General features: G+C 35.6%; 1 protein-coding gene across 1 annotated transcript; it reads right to left on the bottom strand.

Moving 5' to 3' along the window:
• Positions 1 to 366: 366 nt before the first annotated feature.
• On the bottom strand, positions 367 to 16,815 carry LOC118592876 (complement factor H-related protein 1-like). The gene is made up of 7 exons (XM_036201967.1): positions 16,743 to 16,815; positions 15,337 to 15,531; positions 14,384 to 14,560; positions 11,668 to 11,844; positions 4,612 to 4,617; positions 2,901 to 3,083; positions 367 to 587 (listed from the first exon to the last, which is right to left on the bottom strand). Exons 1-7 carry the CDS (start codon positions 16,813 to 16,815, stop codon positions 367 to 369), a joined length of 1,032 nt encoding a protein of 343 aa, XP_036057860.1.
• Between the last annotated feature and the right edge of the window lie 6,967 nt (positions 16,816 to 23,782).

Raw genomic sequence — 23,782 nt, 5'->3', positions numbered from 1 at the left:
GTTTGAATTATTGATCTGGCAACTATCCAATTTCATATAATAGAAGATTATAAATATTTGTTCAATTTTGACCTTGTTATTTATACCTATATTTCCTTCTTCACTAGTGTTAGAGTTAAACACAATTACTCCTGTTTATTATTTTTATTAGTAACATTGGTTACTGTGCTAGCACACAGCACATTCTGCTTTAGGAGTTCTGAATGCACTATTTTGCATTTGAGGCAGTGGTCTCTCAGGCTCCAAATTAATCACTGTACATCATCACAAGTTTAAACTTATGAGAAGAAATGAGTTAAACAATACTTTAAACTTAACTGAAACTATCTTAGTAACATGCATGCATATTTCCAAACAAAGGTTCATTCATCCGTGGTACCAATAACGTATTTTTGAGCAACTGGGATAACTGATGCGACCATCAATGCACCTTGCACGTAATGGAAGTGATGTTTCTGTCAGTTTGTATCCAGATTTACACTTAAATTCAACATTATCCCCTGATTGAGAATATAGATTTGGGTCTTCTCTCCATCTAAAAGTTACGTTATGTCTTTCCATGATTTCTTCTGATATTACACATACAGCTGAAAGAAAAATTACCAAACTTTTATTGATACATAAACCTACAGAGACTCAGTTTTCAAATGTTATTTCTCAAAGTTTTTAAAAACATATATTAAACCAGAACATATCATTAATTTATATTGAATACCAAATGCTGTCAATAACGGTTTTAATGTGATAAAATAGATTTCATCAACAAGAATTCCTAATGTCAATGAAATAAGTCACTTGGGTTTCAGGACATTTGTGGTTGTTTGCATTGATTTAGATATTGGGCAAAAGTAAAAAATTTGAACCTTGACATGAATATGATATTCAGATCTAATGTACAGTGAGATGAGTATATTGAAAAATACTTCTCTTAGCCAAATTTTATCTACCTTCATAATGTTCATCATTCACTCAAAATTTCTAACTATAAATAGTGATTATTGTATTATGAATTTGATTTTTATGGTTTTAAAAATAAATCTATCAAATTACCACACTGGATAAGTGACTAACCTTGGAAAGCAGCTTCATCAACTACTACACTGTCCCCTAGCCTTTCTTAAATTGCTAGGAAAGCAAGAGGACATAATGTCCAAGTTCATGCTGTCTCCTACCAATTCACTTAGTGTTGCCGTCCTGCCCCACAGCACATCTGATCACACACTGCTCTAAAGGTTGGGACAAAGTGCTACAGAGTGGGTGGCAAATTCCTATAACCGCATCTCCCATTGCAGCATCTGGTGTCACGCCACTGTCTAGTCAGAGGAGAATCCTACTGACCTCCCTGTGCTGAATAACTCTTGAAAGTAGCAGATCTGCCAATTACAATTTCTGAGAAAACCTGCATCATCTTCTATAAGCTACCAGCCACAGTAGGCATCTTGACACAGTGAGCACCCTGCACCCTGAGCTGTCTCTATCACCCCACCTAGGCTGATAAGTGTCCCAATTTCAGTATAAATCACAGAAACAGTGGTTCTTTACATCTCCAGTAAAGAGCTTCCTACTAAGGAAGTCTCCATGAATATAATGTATAGAAAATTGATCCAGCAGATATGCAAAAAGCACAAGAAATGGAAAAATGGAAGACAAAAAGATTCTTCCAAAGTTGTATTACTCCTCCAGTAATAGTCTCCAAATGTACTGATATGAATAAAAGATGAGTTGGAGAGTTTTTTAAAAATCAAATTTAAAACAATTATTTCCAGGTAAACACAGACAAATAATTAACAAAGTAAAAAAACACAATGAGGAATATGAGGGGAAATGTACTGTACTGGAAAAATGTGCTCTGTACTGTCTGGTTTTTATGTCAACTTGACACTTGACAGTAGCTGGAGTCAGCAGAGAGGGAAGAACCTCAGTTGAGGAAATGTCTCCATGAGATCCAGCTAGAAGGCATGTCCTCAACTAGTCATCAGTGATGGAGGGACCATGATAGATGCTGCCATCCCGGGCTGCCAGTCCTGGGTTCCATAAAAAAGCAGGCTCAGCAAGCCAAGAAAAACAAGGCAGTAAGCAGCACCCCTCCATGGCCTCTAAATCAGTTCCTGACTCTAGGATCCTGTCCTGTTTGTGTTCCTGTGCTGACTTCTTTGATAATGAGCAACAATATGGAAGTGAAAGCCAAATAAACCCTTTACTCCCCAAACTGTTTTTGGTCATGGTGTTTGGTCACAGCAATAGAAACACTAACTAAGGCAGACTCCATAGGCATGTAGATTGCTTTTTTTTTTTTTTTTTAAATCAGGCAGTGGTTCTACTTAAATAGATTGGGGCTGTAGCTTTGTTGGAGTAGGTGTAGCCCAGTTAAAAGTGTGTCTCTGGGGAATGGCTTTAAGGTTTCAAAAGTCCAAGCCAGGACCAGTGTCTATAGCTTCCCACTGCCTTCAGGGCCAGATATAGACCTCTAGGCTATTTCGCTAGGCTGTGTATCACCATGCTCCCTGCCCCTCATGCTGATAATGGACTACACATCTGGAACTGTAAACAATCCCCAATTAGTGCTTCCTTTTATAAGAGTGACCAGGGTCATGGTGTCTTTTCAAAGCAACAAAGCACTGACTGAGACAAAGGGTATGGAAATATTATGTTCACACCAAGTTTTATGGACATCTATACATGTTAGAAAAAATCAATAATAAAGAATAACAGGAATAATTTTATGAACAATTTTTATATAAAAAGGAAACTAATAATCTTGCTTTACTCACATACTGATATTTGGCAGTGAAGCAGTAGGCAAAATCGCTTTTAATATGTGAATGTTTTAATTATTAAGAGAAAAATATCAAGTATCATTAAACTGAATCTCCTGTGATCTATGAGAATGAGGTACTTACATAAACATTTTGGTGGCTCTGACCACTCTCCATTTCTACATGTTATTTTCTTGTTGCCCTGCAGTTGGTACAAGTACTGGCACTGATATTCAACTGATGATAATGGTGCATATACTGACAATGGGAAGGAGGTGATGTCTCCATTGTCAATAGGTGGAGGAGGCCCACATTTCCCTGTTGAATCTAAGAGCACAACATTTGAATGTTTGAGAGATCAAATCAAAGTACAGGTTTAAACAGAACCAATAAAAGTACAGTGTTAAACACAATATCAAGACTTCAGTGATTTCTGGGTGCAGAAATGTTTACTAGAAGAAATTCCAATCATTTACACTGAAAGTTACAAGTTCTTCCTTCCTTCTCACCTAAAGAACTTACTGAAATGGAATAAGAAGGTCTGCTCTGAAGCCTTCTAGTGCTAGTAAAGTCTTAACAGTTTCTGAGCACAGAGTCTCCAATACAGACAGAGTTTCTTAATTCTCAAGGCACTGGAATATTTATTGCTGTATATGTTCCTGATCTTTATTATCATGTTTCAGAAACACACATTTATAGAGAAGAAATTAAAGCTTATAAAGGCACAAAAGGCAAATGAGGCTTTCTGGGTTTTTGAAAGGGGCAAAGTAAGTATAGGTATCTATAGATTATACTTTTGCTAAGTACAAATAGAATTCTTGGTAATAATATATTTAGTAAACAATACAGGAAGAGGGAAGACACTGAGAATTCTAGTTAAGAAATTCAGGACTCAACTAGCTGCATAAGGCTGTGTACCATTTGTTTCTCTTTGGACTGCTGATTTCCTGGTGAGGCCACAGGTAAAGACAGAAATCAAATATCAATATGTTCTGTTGAGTAAGATTTCAACAGGAGCATCATGAAACTGAACTGAACTCCACCACTGTTGAGAGGAAAAATGAAATGTCCAATATCCAAATGAAATATTTTAGCATGAAGGAAAATAAAAAAGTTGGACATAAGGCATGGATATGTATATTTAAATACTAAGTAAACTCAAACAGGACAAGTCCCAGGAGGTTCATTTTTTGTTTTTGTTTTTGTTTTTGTTTTTGTTTTGTTTTTTCAAGACAGGGTTTCTCTGTGTAGCTTTGCACCTTTCCTGGATCTCACTTGGTAGACAGATTCATTTAGATGCATGTATTGAAACCGCCTAAAGAAAACATCTAAAAAAAATCAGTGTGAAGTCATCTCTAGCCACAGTGGATCAAGTTCCAAAAGAAAGTGACTTCCCATTAACCACCATGGAGGCCACAGGAAATGAATGGAATGGGTTTCAGCCTTGCATTATAGGTCCTTTGGTGTTAGCCTTTCCAATAAAGAGAGTCATGAAGACATCCCCAGATAAAAGAAGACAAAGAGAATTTATCTGCAACAGGTAGTTCATCAGAAAGAATAAGCACCTGTATTCATTACAAAAATAAAAATAGAAAATAAGACTTTAGGAAAGTAACTAGTAAAATGAGGGTTTTATATTAAATGATCTCTCTGCTCATATAATTATGTTTATGTTGGAGGTGAAACCTAACATTTGAGAATGGTGCATAATATATATGTAACAGGGATTGTTAAAGAAATTTGTAAGTAAAACATGGGAAGTGGGAAGTATAAGTGGATTTTAAAGATAAGAACATTTTCCAGATTCCATTGAAGACTAAAATGTCAGCATCAGTAGGGGGTGACACACAAGCACAAATACCTAGAGAGACTTCAGTAACAGGTGGTTAAGAAGCTATTGGAGATAGTATACTCAAATTGTGTACTTGGAAACAATAAAAGATACACACCGAAATAAGAGTATTGACATCCATTTCCCCAAAGCAAAAGAAAAAATAAGACTGATAGAGAAGGGCAACACAAATGTAAAAAAATGCACAGATACATGGAACATACAAGTAATTGTTTCACGTGCTAATAATCTGCATACAGAGATTTGAGCAGAGGACTTGGCAGTTGATGTTTCATTAGAGATATGACGTGAACTTGTGTGTCAAAAATACATAGTTCCCATTCAATAATAAATGACCAATGGAAGTAATTTGAGGAATTTCTGTGCTTATAAACTAAGTCTCAGCATGTATTCAGGAAACTCCCACATTTTTAATTCAACATAAGAGAAATAAGGAAATCCCGTAGCGACTCTCCCCTTGACACCTGTGACAGGCAGAAGAGCTGGTCCTTGGGTCTTGAGAGTGGAAGAGCAGTTCCTGCCCCTCACAGGTTGATGCTCTTGGGAGAGTGGACCCTGTACTGTGCCTGAGCAACACAGCAGACCCTGCTGTAGCTGGAAGTTTTCCTGTGTCCTGCCTGGTCCTGCAGCTGTTCACACCCAAGGAAACACACAGAGGCTTATGAACTGGATGACCTATCACTCATGCTTCTTGCTAGCTATCTCTTATGTCTTAAATTAATCCATTACTATTAATCTATAAGTTGCCACATGGCTGTGGCTTACTGGTATTTTCACATCTTGCTTCTCACAGCCTCTCCTTCCTCCCCTTTCTCCTCCCACTGTCTCTCTTAGATTTTCCTGCCTGGCTCCATCCTGCCCTGCCATAGGCCAAGGCAGCTTTATTTATCAAACCAATCAGAGCAACACATATCTACAGCATGCAGAAAGATATCCTATAGCACCTGGCCATGGTGGTGTGGAATACAAATAAGCTGACTCTGAAGTAGTGAGAGAACTGGCCCCATCCCTTGCTGCCTGCTGAATTGGGTGAGTTAGCTGTGGCAGTGCTGGAGAGTTCTCTGTGGTGGTGAGAATGAAGAAGAGCAGGCTGGTTGACCAACCTTGCTACCTCTCAGGCCTAGAACAAGGGCTATGTGTTGGCCCAACAAAATCTCCACCTCATCTATGAACTGCTGGAGCACATGAAAGCACCAGTCCTGTTTATCCAAAGCTGCAGTACCTCTATGACACAGGTAACAACAGAACATCTAAGAGGAGTCCAAATGAAGACCAGACCAATGATTCATTGCAATGAGCACTTGCAAGTGAAGATATACAAATTAAAAGGTGTATACTGTGTGACTCACTAGGTCATTCTACAGCTTCCATGATGAGATTTTTTCTTTCTTTTAAATTTTATTTTATTTTATTTTATTTGGTGGGTGTTTACAAGGGCAGGTGACAGATAAGAAGGGACAGAGAGATTGGTAGCATTTGGATGCGTGGAAAAGCCACAAAAAAGCAGTAAAGTCTTAAGAAAGAGAGAAAGAAAGAAAGAAACAAACAAAGAAACAAAGGAACAAAGAAAGAAAGAATGAACGAAAATGGAACTCCTCCACATTTCTTGGCCTGGCAGGCCCCAGAGGACAGGCACAAGTTTGCCCAGGTCTTCCATGTTGAGATTTTTCTTTCTTTCTTTTTATTCTTTTTCTCCTTAAAATTTTATTTTATTTTATTTTGAGGTATTTGTAAGAGCAAGGGGCAAATAAGAAGGGACAGGGACATGGGTGGAATCTGGATTTATGATGTGAAATTCACAAGGAATCAATATAATGTTTGAAAAAAGAAGTAAGGGAATGTAACAATGAAGATATATTTTATTATAAGTAGATATTCTATAACACCACTCACATTTCAAAGTGAATATTTTGAAAATCTTTTCTCAAGCCTCATATAAATATACCTTATGCATTTAATATTCAATAAATAAATATGTGACTTAAGATTTAAAGTGATGAATTTTTCTTTTGTGGCAATTGTTCTGCTTATCTGATAGAATATTGGTTGAAAAATTCCCACCATATTTCTTCAGTAATTTTCCAAAAGTATTAAAACTGTCTTTACATTATTTTATTTTCAATTTCTTATTATGTTGTTTGTGACCCTACCATTTAATGGCTAAGCTATATCTAGGGACCCTATGCCCTACATTGCCTGAACTGCTAGGAACTGAACACTGGACAGCCCAGAGGAATAGAATCAGTGCCTTGTTCAGATGTCATCAGAGAGGCTTTCTCTAGGAACAGATGGGATAGGTACACAGACTCACAGTCAGACATTATGAGGAGATAGTCTAAACTGGAGGTCTCCATTGGGTCTCACCCTTGGTGATTGGGGAACCCCACACAGACACGGAGGAAGATTGTAGCAGTCAGAGTAAACAAAGGACACCAGGAGGACATGGTGTTCCAAATCAACTAAGCAGGGCTCACATGGGCTCGCACAGAGGGACTGAAGGAGCAAACAGGAGGCCTACATGGCTCTTCACCAGGTTCTCTGTGTATATGTTATGGCTTTTAGCTTGATTTTTTTTTTTTTTGTGGGACTCAAACAGTACAAGTGAGTGTGTCTCTGACTCTTTTGCCTTCTCTTGGGACTCTCTTCATCCAGGCAGCTTGCCTTGTGCAGCTAGATGTGAAGGCTTTTAAAAGCCTTGTCTACTCCATTGTGCTGTAAGCCTGTATTTTCAGTCTCCTACCTCCTTCAATAAACAGCATTAAGCATTCTGCTGGGGCGAGAAAAAAAAAAAGCCTTGTCCCTTGTCTTGTTGTACTTTGTTTTGTCTGTTATACTTTTGTCTCATGGAGGCCTGTTCCTTTCTGTAGGGAGAAGGTGTGGGGATGCCTCTAGGGTAGAGGGGAGAATGGGGAAGTGGGGGACTAAACAAGGAAAAACTGTTGTCTGGGTGTATGGTATGAGAGAATAATTTTCAATTAAATAAAAAGAAAACTGAAAAATCATGCTTCTCACGAGAATTACTTCACTTTATTTTCTCTAATGTACAGAAACCAAAATAAAATGTCAAAGAAACATTGGCAGATATGAGGGCTTACCTTTGCATTTTGGTGGTTCTGTCCAAACCCCACTTTGACACATCACTTCTTCTTCCCCAAATAGTTCATAAGGTTTATTACATTCATAACGTACTCTCTCACCAGATGGATATTTATCCATGGGCCTTGTTACTATAACAGCATTTTCCACATATGGTGGATTCACACAGGAAATAACTAAAGAGCAAAAGAAAGTATCATTAGCTACTTGTTCATCTTGAATGTTCAATTAACACATAAGATTACAGGTATATTTCTTAACCCATGAATGGATAAAGAAAATGTGGTATATTTACACACACATACAAACACATACACACACACACACACACACACACACACACACACACACACACACACAAAGAAATCATAAAATTAATTGGTAAATGGTTAGAACTAGAAAAAATCATTATGAGTGAGATAACCCAGACCCAGAAAGTCATATATGGTTTGTATTTTCATGTATAAATATTAGCTGTTAAGTCAATGGTCATTAAGATACAATCCATAGAACAACAGATGTTAGGTGTAGACCAGGGCAGGGAGTAGTCTCTACTGGAGGATGGAGAAATAGTTTAGACAGTTATAGATGAAGATGAAGAGACAAGGAACAGAATACAGGGAAGGATAACTAAAATTAAGCATCATTTGACCAGTATTATGAATACAACACAGTAGAACCTCTCTTCATATATACATATATGAAGGAAATGAAAAGGAAATCACCAAAAATGTGGGGAGACAGAGCACCAATGGATATCTCTTCTCACAAACGTAGCTTCTAGTATTGGGATTAAGTAACATGTAATTGAACAGGTGACCAAAGATGTCACATGTGAATTCCAGCACACTCAGGCTGTTGACAAGACTATCAGTTGTTTTCCACAAACTGGAGGCAAGGACACATTGTGAAGACAATACCTACACAACCTACTGATCATAACAAAGTTGAGATGGTGCCTAAATAGAGCCTTCAGCCCTACGGGCTAGCATCTTTGGTGCAGGAAGGTATTTTGCATGCTACCAAAGTAGAAATATATTCACCAATGCAGACACAAACTCTTGATCTATAATGGTATTTTGCCTGCAACTTACAATATGAAAATGGTGCACAAAGCTTGTTGGAGAGACCAAGGACTATTTAATGTAAATTAAGAGCTCCTCCATGAGATGTAACCTATATCTGACACTGCTTGGGTGACCAATAACCTGAGACTAGATAGATAGCCAGGGACCTGATGCTAATGTGAAACCAAATGCTACTTTTGTGAAAAAACAAACCAAACTAAACATAACCCATAGAGATAAAAGGACTCCACATGACATTCTTCTGTACTCATAGATCAGTGCCTTGCTCAATTGTCATCAGAGAAGCTTAGTCCTGGTGCAGACAGGAACAAGTACAGAGATCCAGTGACAGATAATATGTCAAGAACTTGGATTATTTAGCCCTAAATGGAATATCTCCATCAGATCCCCCTGACATGGCTCAAAGAATCATGCAGAAGAGGAGAGGACTGAAAGCATGTAAGAACCAGAAGGGACAGAGGACACCAAAACAAGGCCCCTAAATCAACAAAATTGATGCACATATGAACTCACAGAGACTGAGGAAGCATGCACAGGGCCTGGATTGGTCTGTACCAGATAGGGCCATAGAGGTGAAAGGATAAGTTACCACACATCCACATCCTTAACCCAGAAGCAATCTCCAATGATAACCACTTGCAGATGAAAATTTTAGAATTCTCCAAGGAAGTATCACATGAGAAACAAACTGCTCTTATGTGTAGGCTGAATAAAACAACTCAAAGGCATATCTGTAAATTCCTTATCTCATAATGTCCTGTCATGGCTTTTCTTTTTTTCCTGTCTTCCTTTTTTTAATTTAATTCCATCTTTTTCTTTTATTTTGTTTTCGATTTTATTTTGTTTATATTTTTTCCTTCCCTCTTTTTACCCTATATGTCCTTTGCATATATATTATGGTTTCTAGTTTAGTACTTTTATGGGATCCATGAGTGTACAAATTAGTGGGGCTTTGTGTCTACATCTCTTTATTGTGTCTTCTCTTCAGCTATATCCCTCAGACTGTTTGCTTTGTCTCACTCCAACGTGCCTGCTTCATTATGTTTTATTATTATTCCTTGGAAGGCTGGTTCTTTTCCAATGAGAGACAGTAAGGGGATGTGTACAGATGGGACAGGATGTGGAGAAGAAATGAGAGGAGTAGAGGAAAACAAAAAAAAATAATCTGGATATATCATGTTAGGAAAAAAAACTATTTTCAATAAAAGGGGGAGACATTGTTTCAAGAAAACAAAAGTTATAAGGAAATGGTGATCAAATAAAAATCCTAACATTCTAATTGGTTAGAAGAACAAGTCATAATTGCCCTGATAACATTCATATGATAATATATCTATGTGTATATTATCACTATTTATAGTGATTATTATATCATGGGTTTTTTGATAGCCTTTAAAAATGAAATCTCCTAAGACTAACAAGACTCCTCCAAAGGTCTCTTGCTTCTCCAGTAAAAAACTCCAAATAGACTGACATGGATAAACGTCAGATGAAGGATTTAAATGAACCATTTTATTTACAACCAATGATTTCCAAGAGAACACAAAAAATAATGAAAGGAAATAAGGTAATGGAAAAAAGAATGAAAAATGTGTAGACAGGATAGAGCTTGAACAGAGTGAAACTGGAGAATTTGAAAAGAAAAGTTGGGCAAGTTAAATAAAAATAAGACCGAAAATGTCAATACCAGCAAAACCCTGACCATTCTGAATGGCAAATCCACCTGCTTAGAAGTCCACTGAGACGTGTCAGCTTTGAGACTTCTTTATTTTAATGCATGATGGTGTTTTTATTTGCAATTTGTTTGTAATAAAGTTCATATAATTAAAGAACTGAAGAATTTAATACAATAAATCTGACCCCAAATAGCAAATAAACAGTTGACCCAAAATGCCTCAAGGAAATTAAAAACTGAAGGGATGCACCTCTAACATAGCTTCCAATACAAAATATTCTGTAGTTACAGTAGTATTCAAAAATGAAAAAAAAAATAGCTACCAATATCAAACACTAAGTACAGGTAAGTTGTACCTGCTTAATAGCAGAAGATATATAAAGTAAGTGTGAGACAGAAGCAAATATTGGTGCAAACATTCTCATAAAAATCCATTTCAGATATTTCAGAAATAGCTATGTCATGAAAATAGCTAAGATGGGAAAACTGTTTGATTACCATCAATTAATGAATGCATGAAGACAGGGTCATATGTTTGTTTATACAATGAAATATTGTTCAGACATCATAGATAATTTTTATTATTTGAGGGAGAAAATGGCTGTGGAGGACATTAAGTGTAATGAGCCAAAGAGAGGAAGATGAGTCTCATGCATTCTCTTTTACAGTGAAAATTAGAAAGGAAAAGTCCTCCTGATCATGTGACAGTGAGTGGCAGAGTGTGAGTGTCATGAGTGGGAAGGCACATTGATAGAGGTTGGAGGACATAACTGAAATGAATCAAACATGGGAAGACAAGTCCTTTGTGTCCTTTCTCACACAGTGAGAAGAAAAGCTAAAGTTCCTCTTGACTGCCTAACAGTGATTAGTAGAATTAGGTGACATGTCTAAAGGAAGAGGAGGGTGTATGAGAGATGCTGGCTTTAGTTATAGCAAAGTATATACAGGTATGGGTATAGTATGCTGGCACCCAGGTTTATGCACACTAATACATGTTAATAAAAACTTAATAATGAATAATGTGTGTAATTTTATGTAAAAATTTAATAATTTTGCTGTTTTCACATGTTAACATTTGGCAATCACACACTCAATAAAATAGTAATTATAATATGTGAGTGTGTTATTATAAAGATAAAAATATTCCAATTATGAAACTGACTTTCCCACTATGTATAAGAATGAGGTACTTATGTAAACACTTTGGTGGCTCAGACCATTTTCCATTTCTACATGTTATTTTCTTATTGCACTGCAGTTGGTACAAGAACTGGCACTGGTATTCTACTGATGATGAAGGTGGGTATTCTGGCAATGGGAAGGAGGTGATGTCTCCATTGTCAATAGGTGGAGGAGGTCCACATTTCCCTGTAGAATCTAAAAATACCACATAAGAATGTTTGAGAGGTCAATCAAAGTACACACTTCAGCAGCACCAATGAAAATACAATGTTAAACAAGACTTTAGTGATTTCTGGCTACAGAAATGACTGCTTAAGAAAGTTCAATCATATAAACTGGGAAAAAATGCTATACTTATTTATGAAGAACTTCTGAGAAGAACTGAGAGAAAAGATAAAATTAGTTAAGTGGAATCTTACCTTAAGTGAGGAGCACAGAGTGTATTAATAACTGATATTATGACTATGACAGAACACCTGGCAAAAGGAACTCATGAAAGGAAATGTTTTCGGCTCTTTAATTTTGGCTCACAATCTGGGGCACAGTCATTATACTCTGGAAGTCATGTGGTGAGAGTGCGAAGCAGCTGGTCAGCTGTGTTTGCAGTCAGGAGGCAGAGAGACATCACTGTTGATGCTCACTCCCTTCCTGTGTGTCAGAGTTCCCAGCCCATGGAATGGTGTTGCCCAGTGTAGAGTGTCTACTTAACCCAGTATAGTTAAGTCAGTCTAGTAGATACTCACGGACATACCCAGAAGCCTGTCAATTGGGTGATTCCTGCTGACAATCAGTATCCACCATCACATGAGATGACAAGTGCGTGGTGCAGATTGGAGGAAATCCTTAATGGAGGAAAAGAATTCTCCCTGTTTAACTAAATGTCAAGGTTACTTTTCCTCCCGTTCCATTTAAATAAATTTCCTTACATCATACAAGATACAGTATTTTTCCTGATATTATAAAATCAGACACCAATTGCTATTCTTTTGTTTCCTAAAAGCAAAGCCCACCACCTCAGCTATTTCTCACATCTATGTATGAATCATGATGACCTATACTTGTTTATTCTCTATATCATAAAATGTGGACTAAAGTATTAGTTTTAGGGTGTTCTCTCAAACTACAGTTTGGGTTTGTTTACCACACCCAGTTTTATGAAGAATATATAAACAAGCTGTAGAACACAGATAATTTAAATGGCAAAGAAAACTGTGCAAGCATCTTTTTTATAACATGGAGCTGAAGACACCTCTCTAGCTTCTTTTCACCCTTTACCCTTCCTTCTTTTATTATTCCTTCTTTATCTAATCCTTACTTTAAGGAAAGAGAGTCATATCAGAGGAGAAATTATCTCTTTGAAGTAGCAAAAAGATACAACTGAATAGGTTAAAACAGCTTCATGTAGGTATGCATATTTATTAACAGATTTTGTTTTTAAATAGGTTTCACTTATTTTATTCACTTTACATAGTGTCATATAATTCTGTAAAAAATTATAGATAAAATGCATGATTCTGTTGCAGCATATACACTAGTTATCAGTTCATTTACTAAATCACACAGGTTGACTAGTTGAACTATCTTCCCTTGCCAGACCAGGCTGAAATACTGTAAGAGCCATAGAAGATGAAGGACACCAGGGGAACAAGGACTTCTAAATGCATCAGGCACATGTGAACTCATAGGGCTTGTTACATTATGTGCAGAGAATGCACAGGTCTAAGCTAGATGTGGTCTGGCCCAGGAAGGGAAGTAGGCACAAATCCAGTAGCTATCTCCAATTGATTCCAGCACAGAACAACAGAAAGGAAAATTAATTTTCTACAAGGTAGTCTCTCTGGGTATACAAATGACCCATAATGACGTGTCCCATGCCTAGCAGTAGACAACTAGCATAAAACAAACTCAACGGCATTCTTGCAGCTTTATAAAAAATAAAATTTACAAGTCCTTTGCATGTTGTGTTATGGTTTGTATGTGGCAAGTCCTTTGTATGTTATGATTTCGAATTTTGTGTTCATGAGATTTCTCTGTATGTGAACTTGTGTGTTTCTATGTCCAGCTGTGTTTCTTTTACTTTTTTTTCCTTCCCTCTTTTTCTTTTATTAGCTTGTTGGTTTTGTCCTATTCTACAGTGTTTTTATTTTATCTTATTCAAATTTTTAGATGCCTGTTTGTTTGAGAGAGAGAGAATAATGTTTGCAGGTCCACATAGAAACTTTAATACAAAATACTACCTTTGATTGGTGGCAAGACATTAACATTCATTGTCTAAAATATGTGATTTATAATGCTGTTAATAGTGCTAGGAAACTCAAGACAATGTAGTGATCAGTTTTAAAGATAACACTTTCATTAGCTTTCCAAAAACCTTTTGGAATTAAAAATGTGCAAGTTAGAGCTTATGATTGTAACTCATTTTAGGACTATTTAAAAATCTCTTTAACTATTTTTTTATTCCCATGAATCATGGTTTTGCAGACAGAAAATGGTTTGACTTTATCGTGAGTCTGTCTTCAGAATGTACTCATAAAATATTTCCACCTATGAAATCGACTTGAATTAGACACATAAACCAGTACATTTGGATACCACTTTAGACACAGCTGTGACCCAACTATAAATGGCAAATGGCAAAAGTCAGTAGAAAGACCTGTATTTAACCTGTAACAGTATTCTTGACTTTAAACATCGCAGATCATGGCAGGATCTGAGAGCACAGTGTTGTACTTACCGGTGGATACACATTTGGGAGGAATGGACCAGCCCTCTTCAGTACACTGGATGGTGTTCTTATTATTTTGAAGGCTGTAGCCTTCATTGCAAACAACTTGGACAATATCACCTTGTAAGTGTGTCTGTCCTGAAGATGTAGAATTACCATTTTCCACAAAAGGAAAGAAACAGAGCCCTTCAGAAGAAAAAAAAATCCACAATATGAAAGAAGTCAGTAGAAGGTTAGATTGCATATTAAAACATTTTATAAAGAACTACACACCTGAAACAAACTATACAAATAGTTTCTGAAGCTTGTCATCTCCTGCTGTCTAGGATGTGAGTTTTCCCCAGGGATTTCATGTCTCCACTTCGGAAATAGTTTTTCCAAGTGAATATTTTTCCAGTTACATACTTCTCTATATAAAATAGTATTTTTGATATATATTTTTTAATCTCTGATCTTTCATCAACAAGGGATGATTCTTACTACCTGCTTCACTGATTTATCAATCCTGTTTCCTATCATTTTCTGTTAATACACCTGTCATCCTGGGGTTTGTGGCATACATTCACTGAAGGGTCAATGTATGATAGACAAACAAGTCTAAGGAGGCAGTGAATTTTGGAAAATATAAAACATATTTCCATGAATAGTTGAGGGAAAAAATAATTCAAATACAATGGATATACAAAGTGATTTTTTGTATTCAAAAAGCATAGCTAAAATGCTATTAATTAGATGTTTGACAAGATCTGTAGTCAAATATAGTCATTATTGGCCTTCAGTAGTGATTTTCTTTTGTAGATCACATGTTGACTATATCATTGGATTTTCATAAGAAAAATAGCTCATAAAATAAAGATTGTATCTGCCCCTTCCAAGCCCAACTCTGTTACTTTCCAGAGCCCATGAGCCCCTCTTACTGGGGCTTTTATCCAATGCTCATCAAAGGATGGTCATTTACTCACTGAGACACTTTGGTGTTGGTGACCATCCTGCTTCTGTGCACATTATGCGGGTCCAGATTGAATTTGAAGGAGACACAAAATTATATTCACATGAGTAGTAGAAAACCTTCCCACTAAGAACGGGGGAAAATGCTTCATGTTTCTTTTCATCATATAGTATTCCATGGCTTATTTTTGGATAATCACAAAGTCTCACTTGGAAAAATAAAACAAAGATAAAGAAGTAAATACTAATCACCACTGATGAATCATCAATTATATAAGAGAAAGAAGACATATAATCTATTATAAATCATTTTTAAAGTAAAAAAATGAAAGAAAAATTTTCTATCATTTGGCTGGATGGAATGCTTCTCTCTTAGGTAACTCCTTTCCCAAGATTACAAATCAACGTGAAATGTGGTAACAAATAAAATGATTTTAAGTCTCAGAAATAATGTTACAAAATTTGTAAGAACGGATCTTAAAAATCCTTTTTTAAGGATTTCTTTTTCACTTATGTGAGAAATGAAGAACTATATAAATTAGACTTTATCATATGTGAAGATAAATAAAAATTATAAATATAAATTTGCCTTAATCATATGTAAAGATTGAGAAAACACAAATTATTGGAAAAAAACTTTCTGAGGCCAGATTTGAGCACAGTGACTAAATTTTAGAATCCAAGTCCTTCTTTAAGGCATTGTTTTGGTTCTGTGGCTGTGGTGGAGTTGTGGAACCCTGAGGGATCCTCTTCATACACAGTGTTAATACAGAGGCATTATAATCTCTTTATGCTTTTGACATTCACTGGACAGATCAGAAAACAGCAAAGTGTTGGCATTTTGATGGTTTACAACAAAATAATAGTTCTTCATTGTCTTATTATAGATATTTCTATTAGATGAATGATTATTTGATTGAAATGCAAAAATTTATTCATTTTAAAAACTATGAGGTTAAAATATCCAATCTGTGAAGACAAAAAAAATCAACCTCACAGAGACCTAGGGATATTGAGAGTCTAATGGATCTTTGTCTTGGTGAGTGCTTTGGATAATTTAAGTTGAAATTCATTTTGAAAGTTTATCTTGTTACTTTTGTTATTTCTGCATTTAAAAAATAAGTTTTTGTTCTCTCCAAATCATATTTAGAGGCTATTCTCACTATGAAGTTTAGAAAGCAGAGAAAACCCCTTTGATGTGATTTTCCCTTGCATTGCTTACCAGAACTATATCCATAAATAGATTGGTTTTTACCATTCAGTATGCTTCCCATTTCTTTAATTAAAATATTTTCACAATTTATTTTTATTGCCAGTGTCTTTAAATAGAATTGTAAATAAATGAAAATGTTCTCAGACACACACAGCAGATAAATACATTTGTGTAGGGAGTACATGTTTCAAATCTGTTTCCACTTACCTTCGCCTTTGGCAGTAGAAAGCCATAGGGTTAGAAAGACATTGGCTGAGAGTAACCTGCTAGACCACCCCATCTTCTAAAACCTAAAGCTCTCCAGCAGTGGTGGTGCCTCTGGGAATCCTGTCATTAACAGTCTGTGTGTGACTTTGAATTTCAGTGTGTTACTGGCAGCTAGTTTGGTAAATATCAAAGGTCACAGAAGAAGGGACAAAATAAACAATGTTCAATTGGTGTTTTCACATTAATACTCTAAGTTAATCATTTCACATTTATTAGACAATAAAATATCATTCAATTTCTTTGTGCTAGTCTCTTAGACAATCAAACTAAAGTATTCAGGAAGGAGGATGAGAAATTTCTTTTTGCCCTTGTATGGGCATCATAGCTGGATAGGACTGTTGATTGATTCTCTTTCTTGGAAGCTTGCCTGGCAACTTCTGGTACCACGAGTGCTAGTCCTCAGTAAGGAACCTTTCAGGAAAGCTCTATCACTGGGTCCTTTGGACTCTGTGGTGAAGTACATGGCATCTCCCTTCAGCAGTAGAGATTTTATCTTCTACCTGTTAAGGGCAACCAACTCTAATTAACAATAGTCTGTAATGTTTTGGGTCTGACAACTCAGAAGAGTGTTTCTCTTGCCTAGTATTAGTGTGCTCCTTAGATGGTTTTGACTTTTAGAGGAAGCATTGTCAGCCTATTAGAGAAAATTTCATTTATATATATATATATATATATATATATATATTCATAGATGAATTCTATTAATTATAGAACACTTACATGATTATGGTTTTAGGAATTGGGTACTTCATAGTATTCTCATACATTCTTATTGTTATTTTAATCTCCCTCTTGTAATTATGTCTTTTAGTTCTATGTAATTAGGATCCCACCCCCATTTTTGACATTTTCTCTATCAGATCATCTGGTCACCCACCTTACTTCTCTGCCAATAGTTTATATTTACTTTCCTGGATTCTGCAGTAATTCCAAGATTTGGAGATAGGAGTCTCTAATGAGAGAAATTTGTGACATTTGTCTTTCTGGGTCTGGGTTACATTGTTCATTATGATCTTTCTTAGTATATGTAGCTGGAAGCTTCTGTGTGTTTCATCTACCCCTGGGGTCTGGATGAATCTGTCCCACTCTTGGTCCCACAGCCACTTATAAAATAATTACTCAGAGGCTTATATCAATTACAAAGTATTTGGTGTATGACTCAGGTTCATGATTAACTAGCTCTTACAACTTAATCCATCTCTATTAATCTATGTATTGCCACATGTTCCATGGCTTTACCTGTGTCACATTACATCTTGCTTCCTAGGCAGGGTCTCAGAATCTCATCTCACTCCACCTTTCTTCTCCTTCTAACTTTGTTTGAATTTCCCACCAGGCTCTATTCTGCCTTGCTGTAGGCCACAGCAGCTTCTGTATTAGACAATGGTAGCAACACATATTCTCAAGTTACAGAAAGACCATCCCAAAGCCCTTCCTTTTTCTCTCAGATCAAAAAGGAAGGTTTTCATTTTGACATAGTAAAATTACACATATCAGAAAAGTTATCAAGTAAGAATTGCAGTGACAATGTCTAGTCTATTTGTATTTAGCAAAAATTAAAGAAAATACTCTGTCATCTATTCTCTTTTTGTGAGTCTAAAGTTTTATATCCAATTTACCTTGTTATCATGATTTAGGAAAACTATAATTATGACTATCTAACCTTCAACTCTAACAAAGACACTAGCTAGAAGCATATACTATTACCTGAGTAAACAGGAAGTGCTTTGTAAGCAACTTGTAAAACTCTAGAAATGACAGAGACAACTGGCTGCCTGGACAAACACCCACAGTTCCTGTATGCTGCTGGAGCACCTAATTCAACCTACAGGCCTAAAGTCTCTGACATACTTTTCAGAGAAGCAGAAAATTTGAAGGACTGTTCTATATAATGGCAAAGTTCATCGGTTGCTTTCTTCTGTGTCCTGCAGAATGTCTGACAGTTTCTTCTGTGAAGCAGGAACCTGAAGGACCATCTCGCCTTGTTTTGGGAAAGTTCAATGGTCACTTTCCTATGTGTCCTGCATGTTATATAACATACTGTCAAGCAGTCCAAGCAAGAGAAGTTTTTGCCCAGACGGCTAGCCTTTTCAACATTGTAAGTAAATGTATAAAGAATTTCTTTAATGCCCATCATCTTCTTTGAGGTAATTGGTGCTACCAGAGCAGATGTATCTCATTGTCTGGAAAAGTCTAAGTTCTTAAAGTATTTTAAATGCCATATTCTGTAGGTTTTTGAAGTATTTGAAGATTACCTACCTAATTGAAATATGTCTTTGTATACCTAGAAAACCTAGTGAACATGACTATAAGTTTGATTATTATAGATGACTGTTCTGTATTTCTTAATGATATATTGCAACTTTTAATGAGTGACATAAACATAATACCTTAAATAAGAGTAGAAATATATATATATAGTATAACAAAATTAACTTTAAATTTGTACCAGTAAACTAAAAACCATACCAATGTAAAATATGTAAGATTAATAGTTGCTTTTTTGAATTAGATTTAATAATCTACCTTTCTTTTACCATTTCCATATCATGTCCCCCATTTTTCTTTAGAGAGAGAGATTGATTATAACCATTAACCATTTATAATCAACACCCTTTAAATAAAAACAAACATTTATAAACAATATTTTGGAAATTTGGGCCTAGCTTTTTATACTACTTCCTGCCTATTGGGGGTGCTGGCAATCTTATGGGATCCTGAGAAAATTCAGAATTATGGTTACATCTTGGCTGTAGTAGTCTGTGAGGCTGCATTGTCTCAGCCAGTTTCCTTGAAGCTGTTCTGAATGTTGCATTATCTGGACTATTACATCTATTGGAGACCTCTCAGGGGGTCTTCCTTGATGGAAACCTATTAACTTGGAAGGAATCCACAGCTTCTCATCCTCTGAGGAAACAAAAGCAGAACCCTTTTTCCAAAGCAACATAGTCTTCGACCCAAATTTTGAAGTCGAGATCCCTTTAAAATATATTTGTTGGCTTAACTCAGCAGCCTTTACAATCAAATGCCTTTTTGCATTAAGCTCGTTAACAGTCAAAAAAAATCAAAGAAAACACAATGTTTTCCATCTTTACATGACTTATTTCTTTTATATTACTCTTACAGTCTCTTTAAAGACTTTACTTTTTAAAACTATTTATTTCTTTATATAACTGCCTATACTCCTTTTCCTCTCTCTCCCATGCCTATGTACATTTTTAAACACACAGTAAATCATTTAGAGGTGTTATTCATCTGAATCTGTTGTATTGTGTATCTATAATCTGTTTTTGACAAGGAGAGATTTTAAACTGTTACACTATGCAGCTAGGACCAAGTTTGCAGCTTTGGCTGCTGGATCTGCGCCCTCAACTTCCCAACATGGTGGAGATACAATTACTGCCAGCTCTGGGAGCCATGCTCAACACCAACTCTAGGAAGTAGTGGGTCTATGCCTCAATCAAGCAATATGTAACCCAGAACCTTTTTGTCTGTACTAGCAAAAACTAAATCTGCCAAGCAGTGCACTGAGGCTTGGAGACACCTCTGTGTACTTCAGTGGATCTATGCCATGCTGTGTTCAAGCTTGAATGCTGCAGCATCTCTGTGCCACAGCCTGCATGACTAACACAAACTAGAAAACTGCTTTTGCTTCTGTTTCTGTGCGTTCAGAATCTTTTTTAAGTTTTTTCAGGCCTATGTGGATTAATGACCCATGGTGGGCACCAATTGTAGCCAGAAGCTTTTCTGTCCTGCCTAGCTCCATTGTCTAGACTTATCTCATCCACCTGTTTTCCTACAGCCACTTATAAAATAATTAATCAGAGGCTCATATCAATTACAAATTGGTCTATGGCTCAGGCTCTTACTACTTAACTAGCTCTGAGAACTTAACTCAACCTATTTCTATTAATCTACATATGGCCACGTTTTCTGTGGCTTTACCTGTGTCCCATTACAGCTTGCTTCCCAGGCAGCAGCTCAGCATTTCTTCTGACTATGATGTTCTTTTCCCTGTCTCTTTGCTTGGATTTCCTGCCTGCCTCTATTCTGCCTTGCCATAGGCCATAGTAGCTTCTTTATTAACCAATTGTAGCAACACATATTCACAGCATAACAGAAAGACCACCCAACAGCAATTATATATGTATATATATATATATATATATATATATATATATATATATATATAAAATATACAATACAATATGTAAGTATATTAATTAATGTCTATTAAATATTATATATTAAAATATATAAGTAGAAGGGATATTGACAAATTACATATGTCAACTGTTACCCTTAATTCTTCTGCTAATGGAGTCCTATTCAAAAAGACTTTCCCTATACCTACATCATGTAGGATATTGCCTATGTTTTCTTTCTAGTAGTTTCAGTGTTTCAGATTCTAGGTTTATTCTTTTATGCATGATAGTTTTTGAGCAAGGTGGTAGATACAGGTATAATTTTATTCTTCTGCCTGTGGATATCTGGTTTTCTTAGTACCATTTGTTAAAGATGCTTTTTTTTGGCCAGGATATGTTTTTCACATCTTTGTCAAACATCAAGTGGTTGATGTTAAGTGTCCTTATGTTTTGGTCTTTGATTTTCTACATGTCTGTTTTTGCGCTGATAGCATATTGTTTTTATTATAATGCTTGTAATATATCTTAAAATCTGGAGTGGTATTCCCTGCAGAACTGTTCTTTTTTCTCCAAGACTTTTGGGTATCTATGTTTTGTTTTTTTTTTTTAATTTAAATATGTAAGTAGATTTTGGCAGAATGATCACTTTCAAAGTATTAATTCTACCAATCCATGATTAAGAAGTCTTTCACTTTCCTACTGTATTTCTCTGTCTCATTTTTTCAGAGTTTCAACAGGTTTGTAGTAAACGTTCTACACTTCACAGCTTAGGTTTATTCCCAGATTTTTTTTTTTTTTAAGTTTTTATAGTTGGGAGTATACCAATGACCTCTTTCTCCATATGCTCATTATTTCATATTCTATTTTAATTTTTTCCCATTCTTACACCTGTCACTTTGCTTGGATGACTGTATCCATTGCTACAGAAAAGACCTTCAGCTTTAAGGGATCCCAGTTTTCTAACTGGTGTTATTGACCATGGTAATGGTATCTTGTTTAAAGAATTCACTACTGTGTCAATGAGTTCAAGTGAATTACCCACATTTTCTTATATAACAATATCCAGACTAATGTTGAGGCCCTTGATCCATCAGGAGCTTTCATTTTTAGAAGGATGGCAGATATAGTTCTATTTGAATTGTTCTACATAGAGGTATCCAGTTTGAACAGCGTCTTTTGCTAAAGATGCTGTGTTTTTTTCCAGTGTGTATTTTGTCTCCATGGGTGTGTGAAATTATATCTGAGTTTTCAATTGTAATCCATTGATCAGTGTGTCTGTCTATGGTTATGTCAAATGCTAATATCATGCAAATTTGTTGCTAACACCCTGTAATACAACTTTAAGTCTGGGATGGTGAGAGCTCCAGCAATTCTTTTATCATTCAGGATTGTTTTAGTTATCTTGAGATTTTTAGATTTTACACAGGTAGTAGAAGGCTGATTTTTCAAATTCTATGAAGAATTGTGCTGGAATGTTGGTGGGGATTGTACTGAATTTGTTGAATGTGTATTGCAGTATTTGTCATTTTCCCAATGTTAATCCTAACAATCAATGAGTGCTGGATATCTTTCCATGTTCTGATGTCTTCTTTACTTACTTTCTTCAGTGTCTTTATGTTCTGATTGTTCAAGTCTCACTTGCTTGTTTAGAGTCATCCCAAGAAATTTCATTGTTTTGGTTACTGCAAAAAAAAAAAAAAAGTTTCCATGATTTCTTTCTCAGTATGTTTCTAATTTGTATATAGGAAGAGTACTTATTTTTGTGAATTAATTTTGTCTCCTATTACATTGCTGTAATATTTATCAAATGTAGAATTTTTCTAGTGGAGTTTTTAGAGTCTTATTTAAATAAAATCATTTCATCTACAAATAAAGATATTTTGACTTTTTTACTGTATTTGTATTCACTTTATATCCTTTGGTTTTCTTACTGCTGTAGCTAAGACTTCAAGTATTATATTCAGTATATATCAAAAGTTGTACACCATTGCCTTGTTCCTGCTAATAGTGAAAATTCTCTGAGTTTCTGCTTCTGTTTGGTATAAATTGCCTTTATTATGTTGATGTTCAGCCAATGTTTGAATATTTGTATGGTTTTGGTATCAAAATAGTAGTGGCTTCATAAGAAGAATATGGAAATGTTCTTTCTATTTTTATTCGGAGAAATAATTGAGGAATATTGATGTTATCTTTTTTTATTTTAAATCTGGTACAAATCTCTTCTCAGTCATATTTGGTCCAGACTTTCCTTGGGCCGGCTGAACTTTTTATTACTATTTATGTTCTGTTATGGAAATGTTTAAAAAGATTATTTATATTGATTTAACTTTGGCAGGATCAAGAATTTCATCCATTTCTTTAAGTTTCTTCTTTTCTTTCTTTCTTACTTTTTTCAGTTTTGTGGAATACGATCTTTTCAAGTATGTCCTCATGAGTCTCTGAATTTTCTTGATATCTGTTTTAATTGCACCCTTTATCTCCAATTTTATCACCTTGAATCATCTCTCTCTATCTTTTGATTAATTAGCTGAATGATTTGTCAGACTTTCTGGTTTGTCCCTATTTTCAGTTTCCACTAGTTTCTGTATTTTCTGTTGATATCTAGGTGTTAATGCAGAGTAGTCACATAAGATGCACATTGTTATTTTAATTTTCCTATGTCTTTTGAGACTTGCTTTCTATCCTAATATGCTATCTACTTGACATAACATTTCATGTGTTGGTGAGAAGAAAGGTTTTCTTCACTGTTCAAGAAGAATGTCTGTAGATATCTGTTACATGTATTTGATTTATGATGCTACAGAACCCTAACTATTCTGTTTTGTTTTGTCTGGA

This window comes from Onychomys torridus, chromosome 11 (assembly GCF_903995425.1).
Source record: "Onychomys torridus chromosome 11, mOncTor1.1, whole genome shotgun sequence".
NCBI classification, from domain to species: domain Eukaryota; kingdom Metazoa; phylum Chordata; class Mammalia; order Rodentia; family Cricetidae; genus Onychomys; species Onychomys torridus.
The sequence above is the reverse complement of the archived record's forward strand: the minus strand, read 5'-3'. Positions and strand labels throughout refer to the sequence as shown.

Excerpts from the sequence above, each read along its gene's own strand:
- LOC118592876 (XM_036201967.1), bottom strand. The coding sequence starts at position 16,815 with ATGGGGTGGTCTAGCAGGTTACTCTCAGCCAATGTCTTTCTAACCCTA. Across the intron at positions 15,532-16,742 it reads TTCTACTGCCAAAGGCGAAG|TGAGACTTTGTGATTATCCA; the intron begins GTAAGTGGAAAC and ends TATTTTTCCAAG. Across the intron at positions 588-2,900 it reads AGAGCCACCAAAATGTTTAT|CTGTATGTGTAATATCAGAA; the intron begins GTAAGTACCTCA and ends TTTTTCTTTCAG.